The 15,491-nt window shown below is 40.0% G+C and overlaps 1 protein-coding gene across 2 annotated transcripts in view; it reads left to right on the top strand.

The window, feature by feature from the left end:
* CRADD (CARD and death domain containing adaptor protein) overlaps window positions 1-13,752 on the top strand; it is a 72,947-nt gene extending 59,195 nt beyond the window's left edge. For both annotated transcript variants that reach the window (XM_085046615.1, XM_085046616.1), the window contains exon 3: window positions 13,247-13,752. In XM_085046615.1, coding sequence (XP_084902741.1) covers window positions 13,247-13,542 — 296 coding nt within the window. In that variant the 3' untranslated portion in view covers window positions 13,543-13,752. The remainder of the gene's footprint in view (window positions 1-13,246) is intronic.
* The last annotated feature ends 1,739 nt before the right edge of the window (window positions 13,753-15,491 follow it).

A 15,491-nucleotide genomic window follows, 5' to 3' on the forward strand; every position in this document is an offset into this window, starting at 1 on the left:
CCTTCTCTTTCTAGCAGAGATAATTATTTTCCCAGACTTTCTGGTTTTGTCTAATGTGCACACTCATGCAGTAATTATCTTATTTCTCAGGGTCAGAGACTGATGAGCACCAGGGCTGTGCTGCAGATTGCTTCAGCTGCCTCCTGCTGTCCCTGCATGTAGCTCTGATCTTATTTGAGAGACACTCTCAAGCTGTGTTTCTTAATGAAACTGTCTTTAAAATAGCATTCTGTGGGTTCACAGAGCTACAATTTTTTTTCAGTTGTGTATCTGAGACAATTTTCTATGTTGTTTTAAATTCCTTCATCAAGCTTTTGTTCAGCTGTTCCAAACAGACTTTTGCTCCCTCTAAAAGCTGTGCTCCTGCCTTACTTACAGACACAGGCATCCTTGGTTGACTGATTTTCTCTACTTTCATGTGGAAATAATTGCATGACACAAAGAACCGTATTAAAAATGGCTTCTACTTTCCTTGCTTGGTTTACAGAAGGGGTCTGTTGAATCTCTTTGTCAAATGCTTTAGACCTGGATTGTTTAAAAACTGGATGTGGCTTCTTGAGGTGATCCAAGGATTCTTGTCTCGAGTCTCACAATCTGCCTGCACAGAGCTTCCTGAAAACCATAAGGCTCTTTACAGTTTTCAGCTTGACTATCCCCATTTACTTGGCAATTTTGGAAGTGAAAACCTTTGTACATGTATAAATACCAAGATGCCTCAAGAAAGGATTTTTCAGGGGGTGCCTGAAGTTCTCAAATGTTTCAAATACAGGATAAATATCACTAAGTAATGCCTAGTAAACAGCATGTCTTGAAAAGCCTGAGTGGTAGCAGTACCTTCATGCTCTTGTCAATCTTTTTTGAGTAAATAAGAAGCCCCCAATTTTAATCAACAAAACTGAATAAAGATACTTAAATAGGTCAGTCTTACAGCTTTAGTATACAACGCCTAGGCTCCATAACAGATTTAGAAAGCTGGAATCCCAAGAACAGAGAGCACCAAAGAATTGCAGGCAAATTCTCATCTATCGTCTGCATTTGTGCCTGCAAACTTGCACATGAAGCCTCTGTCATTCGGATATTTCCACACACTAAAGTGCAAGTGGAAGGCCTAGTTAGGTGGGCAGGCACTGTGTGGTTTGTACACAGCACGGCTGGGTTTGCATAAGCTGATGTGGTGTAGCACATTTCCCCAAAGGGAAATCTGAGGCCACTTCTGCAGAATGTGTTAACCTTGCATTGCCAGGTCATTCACCTCTTCTCTGAGGCGCACACACGCAAAATTAGGTAATGTGTTGAATGCAAAGGTCAAAATACTTCACCCTATCTAACCCCAAAATCAATTAGAAGGTCTATTTCAAGGTGTTTGATTTCTTTAATGAAGTAAAACAATGCATAATGGGCTTCATCTAAAGAAGGAAGGAAGGTAAAGATGTTGATGTTTACAGTTTACAGTTTCAGTGCTAAAATTTTCAGCATTATGAAAAAAGCCTCTTGGTTTCTTTTATTTCTGAGTTTGCAGAATTAAAAAGATGTTTGTTTAAGCAAAGAAAAAGGTCCATTTTAAGATCGGTTTTCCATTGTTACCTCTAGGAGGTTGCTGTGATGTCAGGAACAGTTGTCAAGGAAATAACAGCCCTTCTCTCTTGTTTGTGGCAGGATTTCAGGTTTGGTTCCTCCAGGGATACAAACAATGCTTGTATTTCTGCATCTCTGGGACAGAAGAGATTTGTCTAGTTTTTTGTTTTGCCTTTTGGTTTTGTTTCAGTCTTACTTAGATTAGACATAGCTGTGTAAAAATACCAAACCAAGTAAAACAAATCTTTTATGATCTGTCGATCTTCCAGCCTTTTCATTCTGGTGTTAAAACATTTTTGTTTCTGATTTGTTAGGTGCAAAAGCCAAAATGATTGAAATTTCAATTCTGGATCAAAGTCTGGCAGCTAGTAGACTACAAAACTATGAGGGCAAACATTCTCAATGCATGAGACATGAAAATGAATTGTTTAAGCAAAATATTTTTTCAGATGTTTAAGTTTTGCATATGAATCGTCCCGCTAATACTAGCATTAATCTGCTACAGATAGCCTAAGTAATACAAATGTTTGCTAATAGCTTGTTTGATTTTGAACTTGCTTCAGCTACTTTGGCAAAATGTTATTCCTGAGTGAGTAGAAGAGTAATTGGGTCCTCATCCTTCGAGTGCGTGGTTGCAGCTGTGAGTCATCTCCTTACTTTGCGCTCTGTCTTGGGATCTCCAGTGACTGCAGCGTAACAGCAGCGTGTGGTGTCACCCAGCAGCAGCCCTGTCACAGGGCAGCCACGAGCCACGCCGCTGAGCACATGGTGACTGAGGGCTGTGAGGTCAGTGCTGACTCGGGGGAAAGAAGTGCTCATCCAAGCTGTGCTGCTGGAAAGTGCGCTCTTTAAAGTCAGGACCTCCGTGTCGGAAACTACTTCACCCACCCTCCCGTTTTCACCCATTTCCTACCAACATCAGGTGACAGATCCCTAACCTGAATTTGTGGAAATTAAATTTAAAAAGGGAATGGATTTGACTTACATATACCTAAGACTTTAATATTTTTTACTTAAGATTTTGAAAAAATATGCGTGTGTGTATATATATACACACACACAAATACATTCTTGCATTTGCTTTAGAGAAAATTTGCTTGTGGCTGTGACCTTCTAAAATTACTGCTCTGTTGGTTAGCTAAATTGCTGTTGTACAGTATGGATCTGTGAAACCAGCCATGAGATTACAAACTGGTTTCTTGCGGATCTTCAAGCGACTCGGCACTTGAGAGAGCTGGTTGTGATGCTAAACTTCCCACTCATCTGAAAATGGAGAGAAGCAGGTGATGCCACCTGAAGCCCTCCTTCCTGGCACCTATGGAAAGCTTTATCTTCTTACTCAGGCTGTTGAATCACATTTGGCAAGCCAGACATAGCAACTGATGGTAGCTGAGCAGTGTTCTTTTAGTACCAGTACCTGTTTTTCCTGTGGCTTTTGAAATGTCAAAAAGTCTACTAAAGTTCATAAGCATTTAGAGCACTGATGCAAAAAATGGAAGAAGAAAAGAAACCAGGAGGGGTGTAAGTCCATGTTGCTTATGGCATTTTTGTGAAGCCTTTTACACCTGTGCAAAATGTCTGTAAAGAGATACTAAACTAACCTGTTGCATTTTGTTTACTTGTTTTGCATGGATGTAAGTGATTAAATAAAATGCCAAGCAGTGGAGGATTCAGCATAATGATACTACTGTTTTAGTTTGCTCTGCATGGCTTGTTCTATTAATATATGTTTGTGGTCAGAAAGGAACGCAGTCTCACTTCACTATAATATGTGCAGTATTAATTTTGGTTTGACACCTGCCAGGCAAAATCCTCACCAGCCAAAGGCATTCTTCACAACTGAGCTCCATCTGTTGTGCAGATCTTTGATTCTGATATTTTTAATGACTCAAGCCAAAGCAAAAAGAAGAGCCAACTTGAAGAAAAAAAATCTTGAGAAGGAATGAGTAATTCTATCAAGGCTAAATATGACAATAATGTCTTATTGTCATATTTGATTTAATTCCTGCAAGGGAAACATGTATGATTATTTTTGTTTTAGAAGAAAACAGTCCTTCATACTGGCAATGTCGTTGTTATTACATGAAAGAAATACTGATAGCTAAAGTTCAAGCACATGATTTTATTGCTGAAATGCTGCAGCCTTTAGGAAGATTTCTAGATAGGAAAGTTGCTGGTAAAAAAAGTTCACTCACTTCTTGTAGTCAGCAGATTAAAAGCCTAAGGAGTATGCTTTGATTCTTGCATGTGAAGGAGCAGCAGGATTAACACTTGCCTCAGCTCTTTGAAAGACAGCTCAGGCTTTTTGAAATCAACATTACAGAAACATCTGTCAAACCCAATCCCCTGACAAAAGTTGCATGATGAGTTTGTCACCCCGCTGACAAAACAATCATTAATTGGCTCCAGTTATCTTTGTTTTTCACTTAGAGTGGGTGAATTACTCTGTCAGAGCTGCCCGACCCACAGGGGTAAACATTTGCCTCCTATGATACCATGAGAAGTCTACAACAAATATGAACGTGTCTTATGATCATCACGATTTCATGCAAACACCCGCTGATCATTTATTGTTATTTGTGATAGCATGGGGAAGAAACCTGACTAAGAGAAATTACGGCTCTGTGTGCTTCACAGGTTGAAAATGCTGTATTATCAAACACCATCCAATTCACTAGGAGATGCAGAGCTTTCAAAAGTATATAGAAATGCAGTGACATACTTCAGAACTTAATTTTTTCAGCATTATTTATAGAGTTGACTGTTGGTGTGACTGCTGACCTGTAAAACAAAGACTCTCTGCTCACATCTGCTCTTGCTAGCAGGTGGCTTTGTGCCATCTAGTAATTCCTAAAAGCTTGGATGTTCCACAAAACCTAACAATTGAGTAGATACTTCTTTTTTTCCTCAGTGTATTGCTGCACGCTGAACCTATTCATGCATTTACACCAAAGGTATAACTGCAGGGATGCTATCATTAGCTGTGGCTTCAGTGCTGATGCATACTTCTCACTAATGTATAAAATTATAGAAGTTATTAGGAAATATCAGGCAATATTTACTTCTTCTTCAGTGTCTAGAGGAACATTAAATGCTGCTCAAATAAAAAGGTAAAAAAAAATAATATATATATATATAAAACCACAGTGTGATTAAGTCCAGTCCTGCCTGTAGGGTCATCCTGCCTGAAAAGAGAGTAGACATTATAGTATGTTGTATTTGGGTTTACTTTGCATAGGTTCTTTTCCTTGCATGCATCTGCATCCGCCATTTATTTATGAGATGAATTATGTGATTTCATGGTAGGCAGAAATTTCATGCACAGAAATACTGTATGGGATTGTAATTAATTTTTTGCATGGGAGATGAAATAACATCCACACTATTAACTCCTGAAACCTCCTCCTTGCTTTTTCCAGTAAAATTTGAACAAAGATATGAAAACCCAGTCTCTTTCAGCTCCTTAAACACGAATTGCTCCCTATGGCTTGAAAAGGGTGGAAATTGACAACAGAATTAATTCATTTACAGCCTTCTTTGTCAATCTGTTTAACATAGATTAGTACTGAAGACTATCAGCATAGCAGAGATCGCTAGAGGTACAAAACTTGTAAGATAGGTTAAAAATGTTCAAGAAAACTGTGTGGCTACTGAAAATGAATAGTAGGAATACCACAGAAAACTTTTGTCATGAAATCTGAATGTTTATGTTTCCAGTTTTAGCAGTCTACTTCCACATCTGCAGCTACTAGGCAGTCATGAGCAAGTGATAAAGAATATATGAATTGGCTGCTGGTATTGAGCCAAAATAGAAACATTTGTGTTCTTGAATCGTCTGTAGATTCACAAAATTTGATGCTGTCTTTTTTTCTTACCCTAATACACAAAATGTACTTAATGTCACAAAGTGTGATGTTTTAGAGCTCACAGAGGAGAAGAGCTGCCAACAAATGAATATATATGTACTTTTTAATTACACCACTAATGCAGAGTCCCAGCAAGCTTTTGGCAGGAAGGACCTGAATTTGGTACCTTGGGTGCATTGTGCTTCACTTCAGGGAGATTGTTTAAAGTTACCATAGATTTGATTATCAAAGGATCGTGGTCACAATTTATTTAGTGGCTGTCATATGTATGGTAGATTCCAATTTATTAGAAATAAGACAGAAAACTTCCTATCCTTTAATGCAAGTCATAAAAACCAGCACAATGTGGTAGAATGCAGCCAGTCTTAAAAACATATTTAATATTTACTTTCATTTTGATTAGCATCTTTCAAAATTTAATTAAGATACTTGGAAATGTAAATTACCATGATAGAATTATACTTACGAGTAAGTGGTTTATGATCACTAATTGACAGAAGATGGTTTTATTCATGCAAATTCTCTACATAATGTTTGCATTCATCAGATCAGAAGTTATCAAGTTACAGAAACTGTGAAGCATAACTACTCAAATGAACATAAAATTTTCTGTCAGATTTGTTTTACTTAATGTGGTCAGTTGAAAAAAATACGCTGCTTTCTAAAGCTTTGTTTTGGGTGGTTTTCTTTCAATGTTCTTATTGTACAGATTCCATTCTGTAGTTTACTCTGGGTATTTAACTGACCAAGATTTGAAGTGATTGCATTAGGGAAGATGGCATATATTCTTAAGAAGGTATTGGACCTGTTGTTCTTACAAAGGTGCAAGTTTTCCATCACTGGGATTTTCTTATGCTGAGTCAACTCTGTGGGAGGAAGAATTTGGATTTCTCAAGCAGAGGACAGAGATCTCTGTTGAGATGAGGTGAGATGAGATGAGATGAGATGAGATGAGATGAGATGAGATGATGAGATGTTCTTGAACTTCTCCAAGTTATCTTACTCTTCTTCTGCAAGTGAATTTAAGCTGAGTGTATTAACTTTATATATGGCGAGATATCTCTAATGGGATCAGGTATCTGTCAGCAAATAGTACAGTTCAATTCTTCTTTCTCCTTGGTCAAACACTCTTTTAAAAACGACTGAAACCAGGAGGTAGACTTGGTGGGTTTGAGTAGACTTTGGATGGGCTGAGTGATCCATGCTGTTTACAGATGCGTAGAAGATATGTATGTGCTGATACCTAGAAGAGAAATATTTTTCCATGTTCTCTAGAGCATGATTATTTGGAACTGTTGCAAAATACTAATGTTCCCTTCTCAGCCTGTGAATCAGTCTGGTGTTTAATTAGCAACAACGACAACAAGATTAAAAAACACCACCCAAATTATATAGTAGGGGGTGGTTTCTGGAGAGGCTGTTTTACTCTTTTTCACTGATTAGCAACTGGGACTTGTTTCTTGTGCTTAAACAGATCCGTAATTAGACCCTAAAGTTAACAGCAATGAAATAACCTTATAATGCTTCATGATAACTTTTAACTTGCACAGGAAGGACTAAGGGCTGCATGCTCCATGAAGACCTTCCAAGTGTTGTATATCCAGTGTGATAATTTCCTGTCTGGCACTCCAGTCATTCATGACTGCAGGTTGGCTTATGAATTTGAATGTGATGTAGGAAGAGGACAGCCATTTGCCTGCTGTTTCATCTTTTAGGACAGTGTTGGGAGAGAACAGCTGAACAAGAAAGCAGCAAAGCAGCTGTACAAATGGAGACCTACTGTAAACTCTCATCTTCTTTTCTAGCAAGTCAAGCCAAACCATCCCCTGCAGTTACCCACCTCTGTTTATTTCATCCTTCTCACCAGGATCTCTCCTATAATCTTGTGTTTGACTTCAGTGATCTATAGCATTTACTGGGATCCCTCAAAATGCTTCTTCTCTGCTGTCCCTTTGTCCTGCATCTCTGGTGGCTCAGGGGGATTGTAGGTCCTAGAAATCTGAGCATTAAATACTGTCCTTCAGTTCAGGTTCTGCAACCCCACCTCGCTTCTCATGAAAGCCTGTCTGACCTGAAGTGCCCAGTGTTGTTTTGCTTCATGACACACTCTCACCACTGTGCTCACACCAAGGGGATTTTACTCTGAAGCAAATACATCTGTTTATGTGCAAGATGTTGATGTTTACTGTTGTGACATTCAGTCACTAAAGAATTTCTGGAACATAGCACAGCTGCCAAAACACACAGCACACAGCCTTGGCAACCATGCTCATTCAGTGCCAGTGCTGGGTCTGTGGCTCAGGCTAGTTGAATTGAGTGTGTTGCGCTCTGAGGGGGCTGGAAGGAAGCAGAGAAGCAGAACCTCATGCTAGAATTCATTATTATGTATGTTTTCCTTTACCTGAAGTGCCCCACATGCCATTGTCTGATGGCACATTAGCCACAATGGCTCTGAGGGGCTTCAGAGTCCCTTTTAGTTTAATATCTTCTAGTAGCCAAGGCCATGCACTCCTCTGCTGTGGGGTGTTGTGTATGCACGTACCCCTAGGAGCTTCCGAACCTCTTGTGCAACTTCAAGAAACCTTGCTTATTTGCTGTGGAGAAGAGGAACAGTTTAATGAGTGTCTCAAGAACAGGTAAGCATCTGAAGAAGACCTGAAGTCAGCTGTAAGTATTCACATCCTGGGGGAAGGGAGGCTTCTTTGGTTTGCTGCTCGTAGGACCTCTTAATCTAACTTTAGCACTTCTCAGGGAAAAACTACTCCAGATGCCAGAAAAGATGACCAAATCTGAAATATTTGCTTTGAGCTCTTCAGACATCATAGCTAATATCTGATAAGATATCATGGCTAATATCTGATTGCTGAAGGACTCCATACACCCAGCAGGAGGAGGTGCTGAGGCCAGATACATGCCTAAGCAGTTAGTCCCCTTTACAGTCTCATTCCAGTTATGCAGGGTCCAAAGCCCAGACTCAACTTCATGTTTCTGATGTGATTATATTTAGAAAGTAGCATTTTCCTAGCATTGTTTCTGCCAAGGGCTCTTGCATGCTTGATTTCAGCATACTTCTTGAGTCCCAGGAGAGTTTTCTCTCAGGTGCTGCTCTGGAGGCTAGGAAGCATTTTTGACCCTTCCCAGGGAAATCTTTATATTTTTTGCTGTAATGATTTACCAGGGGAAATGGGGTATGTCTGTGCACCTCAGCATTAGAATGTGCAGCTCAGAGATACCTGGATTCCCATTTCCTCTTCCATGGCTTCTTCTGTCTTATCTAACAAGTATGTACATGGTCCTTTAAATGGATAAAATACAGAGGCAGTACTGGAAGCAGAGACCAGTCTGCAAAAACACCTTTCCCAACAGATAGATTTATTAGTTATCAGGTAAAAGATGGGGCATTATATATCCCTGACTTCCCAACTGACTCCTGAGCTGCCTGTGGCTTTTTTCTTGTAGGATTAGGCAGCAACTGATTGAGACTTTTTCAGCACTTTGGATTCAGATACAGAATTTCCATCAAAGTCCTTTTTACACAGCAGGGAGCAAAAGCCAAAAAGTTTGGTTTGTGTTAAAATGTATTGACTTCATACAGGACAAGTCACTCCAAAACTCCAACAAATGCTTTTGGGTAGTGCACAATGAAGCCATACATACATGGAGAAGGGTCCTTTAGACAAAACCACAAGGCACTTTGTACCCCAGCAGTCCTGAGGAATCAGCTGGCTGCTTTGCAGTTCACCCAGAAATGCCTCAGCCCTTTTTGCTGCTGTCTCCTGTGTGGACTTTGTCCTGCATCCTCCCATTTGTGCCAAGTGGGACACAGCTGAGGTGAATTTATTCTCCATCCCCCTGATTCTTCCAATATCTTCTTGGAGTCTCCTACTTAAAGCTAGAGAGGTTCTGAAGAAAAAGAAATGCAAAAGTGGTGACTGTCTGCCTTTGCCCCGTGTGTTATCTGGGTGACTCTGTTTTGTCTGGTCTCTATCTGTGATACTGTCTATTTATATCCAGCTCTGTTTCCTGTCCATACTCGCCAGCACCATTGTAACTCCTGGTTTGTGCAGTGGTCTGGAAGTACAGATGTACACACAGGCCAGAAGTTGTCAACATCTCCTGGTTTTTAACTGGAACAACTAGGATAAAGGCTTAGTGTGGACGAGCTTCCTTCACCAGTGAGCCACAGATGGGGAGAAGCACATTCCCTTGTGCTGCAGCCTTGAATAGAAAGAGCTACAGGTCTTTCTCTGGGTCAGTTGCTGCTTCAAAACCACAGTGGAGAGTGTGCTTCCCATCTCCAGCCCTGTGGAAGGGGATTTTCATGGTCCCAGGAACCATGCCAGCCAGCTGGCTGGCGGTGCCAGGAGAGAAGTTCTGCACCAGGCTAGCTCCCTCTCCAGCACAAAGCTGTTGGCTCCTTGTTCCTCAGGGACTTGGTGGCTTCAGCATGAGCAGTGAGACTTCAGCCTCTAAATCTCTGCAGCATGTGGCCCTGGCACCTTGCAGCCTAGACCCCAGCTGGTCACAGTGTTTGAGTTGGTGCTCTCACTGGAAGTGACAAGCAGCACAAATTGCCTTCTCTAGAGAAACCCTCAACATGCTCTGCTGGTGCCCCAAGTCTCTCTTCTTCCCATTTTTAACAGTGCAGTCCTCGTTTTGCTCAGTGGAAGTGCATGCCTAACATAAGCACTTACACTTACTCATTATACCCACCTAGAGCAAGAAGAGCTTCACTTTTTTTTCAAAAATGAAGTCTCAGTATCCTAAAAGTATCTCTCAAATGCAACTTCAGGATCTGCATAATTGAAACTTCTGCTCTAATCTCATTACCTCCCTCAGGCAGTTCCTGGCAAATGGAGATTATAAATGAGAGTTTGTAGTAAACATAGCTTAAAAAAGGACATCTTTAATGTTTTTGCCATGTATTCAAAGCAGTTTGGGCATGAGCACAGGGAACTAATTTCTATTTCACCTGAAATGCTATTATGTTTATTAAATTAGGAGTGGCATTAATCCTAGAACATATCCAAGTCTTTTTGTGATTTTGCATTTGTCATAACTGAAATATCTCATGAAATATTTCTCTATACCTCTAAATAACATTGCCTGTCATGTAATATTTATCTCAGATTTTCCTCAGTGACTTTGTATCAGTGCTGAAAATGAGCTATCACAGAAAATAAAATGGGACTGAAATAATAGTGCTTTGTATTAAATTTAACATTTGGCTTCTGTCCCAGAATTTTCCACATCCATATTAGAATCAGATGGTAAGAGTAAGATGAAAAGATCTCCTGGATGGGTTTTATTCTGATCCTTATTAAAGGGCTGATAACAGACTGAAGGCAAGATACTTGTTGTAGTAAAAAACCTGCCCAATATCGAAAGCTGGATGGACAAGCTGACAGGCTGATAGGCCTTCTTGCTTGATTGCATGTCAGTATCACAAAATCATTCTGCTAGTGGACGTGATGTATAAGAGCTCCAGCATGAGAGCAAAAAGCCCAGGCTGGCAGGTATCACTGCTGTGGGTGCACACTTAGTAGCTGACCAAGGCTAAGCCAAGGAAAGGGTTTAATATCAAAAGTAGTGTTGGTGACAGCACAGTGTAGCTATATTTATTTTAGTCTCAGCTATTTGCATTCATGAAAGATACTGCCTTGTCCTGACTTACCTGTGCAACTGGTGTCACGTGTGATGTGACAACATAGGGCAGCCCCGCCGGTATTGCTCAGCCTTCTCCAGAAGTTGTGCATCCCCTGCCCTGTCCACAAACCAGCACTTACCCCAGATTCCTTGGGCAATCTGGAGACAGAAAGATCAAAGGGACCTAAACAGTCTTCAGAAAGCAATTTTCTCTTTACTCAAAGCAGCTTTGTATAGTTCTTATGTATTATTTGGCTTAAATTGTACAAACATTTGCAGGCTCTGGGTGTTCTATGCAAAAACAATTACTTTTGATAAAATGAAGGAATGGTGCTTTCTGGTGTTGCTGTTCTGCTGTAGTGGAGACTGTGAGCATGATATTGGAGCTATAAATTAGATTTTGCAAAGCAGCACTTGTGTAGACAGTCTGCTTCTTCAGACCAACAGGCTGTAATCAGCATTTTTCATGGGGATATTTTGCCTGTGTTTTGTCGCAGTGTCTTCAGCAACAGAAGTAGAGCAGCAATTGCAGACTGCATTGACTCTTCATTTCAGCTTTTGATCACAAAGGGTATTGAAGAACAAATATGCTTTGTCAGTATTTTAGGCTGCTTTTCTAAATGCACCTTTTTAAATGCTGGCATGTGGTTTTAACTTGTAAGCAGAGAGAGAATCATTTCACTGGCACTGGCTGTTTTCAGCATTAGTGTCAACATTTGAGCTTATACCCAGTGCTCCTTTTACAATCAATGGAGAGAAATGTTCACATTTAGAGGAATAATTAATCTGATTATTTTAGACATCTTGTTTTCAGTGAGAGGGTTTGTATTTTAGAAGAGCCATGTATTGTCATTTATTTTTATTTTATTTTATTTATTGCCATTTATTTCTCTTCTTAGCAATAATTAATCCTAGCATATTTAGTTCAGGAGGTGTTATCTGTAGTTAGGTGAGATGGATCCCACACAGCATGTTTCTGAATAGCACTGTATTCTCACTCAGCTACTAACACTGTTTGTATGAATCCCTTTTTTTTAATTATCAGATTATCCTAGGCAACACATAAACAGATCAGTTGTGTATGTAAGAAATGCTTGGTTCAGTTCCTACAAGATCTTTAGCACTGATAATTACAGCTACCTTAATGCTGCCTGTGAAAACTGTTTTGGTAGTTGTATTGATCCTGTCCTCCTCAGGTACCAGTTCAATGTTAAACATCTCTTTAGATGAAGAGCATGTTCTGTTGAGTACTTGGACAATGCTGAGGGATGAAACATCAGGCAAAAATCTCTGAGAAAAAGTGGGACCTCCTTGCACTCTCCTGAAAACAGCTTTTAGGAGCTCAGATGAATGGAGCTGTAGCACATACATGCCTGTTTTCAGGAGTGTTACAAGAACTGGGCTGAGGGATTAGGAAGCATAATGTGTATTGGTGAGCAGTGTTGATGCCCTGTTCATTTGGGTTCACATGAACCATGCTTAGGGATTCATTCAAATAAAGGAAAAGCCCTCAAGGCTGGTCTCCTCAAGATGAGTTTGCCATATAGGACAGGGCACAAAGGTAAATAACATCCTAGGAGACAGAATTTCCTGTGAACAAGCCTCAGGAAAAAAAAACCAAAAAAAAAGAAAAAAGGCCAAAAAGAAAGGTAATACCTGGTAACTAAGGAATTAAAGTTATTTCTGAAGTGTGTAAATGGAGTCACAGAATAGGAGCAATAAGGTGTTATTGGTCACTATAACTATATTTATTATTTGTCACTATATCATACTGGTGCAAGCAGATTGACTTTCAGAGGATGATGGCTGCTGGAAATGGGTTCCCTGAAAACCTTTCTTGTTTACTGCCCCGAAATCTATAATTACTTTTGGAAGTCTTTGCTTTGGTGCACAGTTCTGATGTCTGAATTACTGACATCCAAAACCACAAGGCTCCCTATTATGGTCCACTGAGTACTAGTTTTCCTCTGATTAATCTTCTGGTTGATTATGTAATTATTTTTTCTAGGTAAACATGTATTCTATTTCTTTAATTAATTAATTCTTTCACCTCAGTTTTGCTCATGCTTATTCCCTGCTTTGTCAAAATCTCCCATTAATATTTGCAGCATTGCCTAGTAACACACACACGCTTTCTCTTTTTTTCTTCTCTTGTACAGATTTAACTGAAATTGCACCATGCGTTTTGAAGATATCACCAACAGATCAGCAGTTGAACAAGCTTGCAAGGAGGCTGGGACCTGAATGGGAGCACGTAGTTCTGTGCTTGGGTTTGTCCCATACTGACATCTATCGATGTAAAGTCAATCACCCTCACAACCTGCAGTCACAGATTGTAGCTGCATTTGTCCTGTGGAAACAGCGTTTGGGGAAGGAAGCGACGATCCAAAGTCTGCACGCCAGTCTGATGGCAGAGGAAGTGGATCCTTCTGTGATACAGTACATGCTTGAGTGAAGCCATGCTATTTATTCAGAGCTTCCACGTACTTCGTTGAATTAAATAATGTATGTTGAAGATTGGACGCCTCAAACTGGGAAAAAAATTGGGTTGGGAACTGTGATTTTATTAAGCTTAAACATTCCAGTTTTCTGTGGCATCTTGTGACTTGTAATTCTCTTCATGCCAGATTAATTTTTAGCAGGCATTAAAAAATGGATCACTCTTTCCTGTTTGCTTTTGTGCTATTTCAGTGGGGATATAGGGTGACAAAGTTCTTGCAAAGCAGGCAGTGGGTTCAGCAGGGTTTTAGATTTCACTGAGGGAGGAAGACTTGGTTTAACTTATTTTCTGGACTATGTAGGAGCCTTTTTACTGCTATTTCATGCTAGTTCCCTGATATCCCAGCAAGAAGTGAGACTAATCACCGTTACTAATTTAACAATTTTACAACAGTTATTGCAGGTGGCTAATTTCACATTTATAAAAGTTTCAGCACGTAGAGTCTCCTACTAGGATAGATGGCTGCCACCTCGGCCTGCCTTTGAAAAAGGCCCTGAGTGGAAGTAGCAGGAAAGTAGTGTGCCTGTGAGGGTTTCTGCCATTATTATTTAATGGGTGTAGGTTTCTGCAGACAGGCCCTGTGCACGCATGCCATGTCACAGCTGGGGAGTTCTCAGGGAAGACACACAGTAGAAAAATGACCAGAAGTAGGCAAAACTAGGCAAACTAAGCAAGAAGCAGCCTATAAAAGGAGACAGCCTCTAAATGGTCCATGTCTGTCTCTGCTAACAAATTGGGAGACAGTCTGCTGCCTGCTGAGTCTTTGAGCTGTGCTCTGTATCCAGGCAATCTTGTTTCGTGGTGAGGTCAGACATCCATAAGCACATTGCTTTGACCACTGCACACCCAGCTGGGTAGTGAACTTTGCAGGTCCTTTCTGGTCAAGATGAACTTCCCACTGGTCTTCCTCCAGCTTGTGCCATCCACCAGGCTCATTTGCTTTCTACCAGCTTTTCTGCACCTAGGTGGGGCAGATTTCACATTGCTGTCCTCAGCTCTTTGCCAGTGTAATTTTACCACCAGTGATTATAAGGTTTTATGCAGAAGAGCAGTAAAGCTTGGGCTCTTCTCCTCCTTCTCTTCTGTCAAGGAGATTTTATTCTTGCTGGAAAAAAATACTGTTTTTGCTGACCAGGCAAGTGGGGATCAGTCTGCAGGGTATGTATCCAAAGGCAATGGAAGTGACCAGCTGCTCTCTGAGGCCTAATGATAAAAACCCGAATACATTTTAATTCTCCCTGAGCAGTTTGCTGTACAGTAAATGAAGAACAGAATTTTGATGCTGAGTTTCTAGGTCTATTTATGAACAAGTTACTTTAGACTGTTTCATCTACAGAGTCATTGCCAAAGAACTTCCCATCCCACAAAACTTGTTCTGTTTAATTTAACAGCTTAACAGCCTTGTCTGAAGTCTTTATTGGGGCAAGAATGAACTTTACTGCTTTTTCTTTTTTAAATTTTTTTATTCTTATACCTAAATTTTGGAAGACATGGGAAATTAGAAAAGACAAAGAGATTTTAAAGAAATCCTATATGCCATGGTTTTCAGAAGCATGGAAACAGAAAACATATCCTGGCAGGATCTGCTTCTGCAGGTTTTGAAGTAATCTGGTCATATTTTGGTTTTAATCTTCTGTATACAGTTCTGACCTTCTGATGCTGTTATACCTCACTCAGATCTTAACTAATCATATTCAGATCTTAACTATTTGTATTCTACTTCCAGAGTTTAACTCTATCAGCAAATTCCAGATAAACAAGGTAAATCAATTTAGGGCTTGGGATTTATTCATTTTTTATGTTTCACAATGCTTTAATGCCAACATGTTCTTTTTTAGGTGCAAAATGATCATAGAGCAGGTGTACAGACATTTGGTAAATTCAGATGAGCACAGCCCAGCATA

Source organism: Lichenostomus cassidix, chromosome 1Aa, assembly GCF_008360975.1.
Source record: "Lichenostomus cassidix isolate B80296 chromosome 1Aa, HeHo_3.0, whole genome shotgun sequence".
Classification (NCBI taxonomy): Eukaryota; Metazoa; Chordata; class Aves; order Passeriformes; family Meliphagidae; genus Lichenostomus; species Lichenostomus cassidix.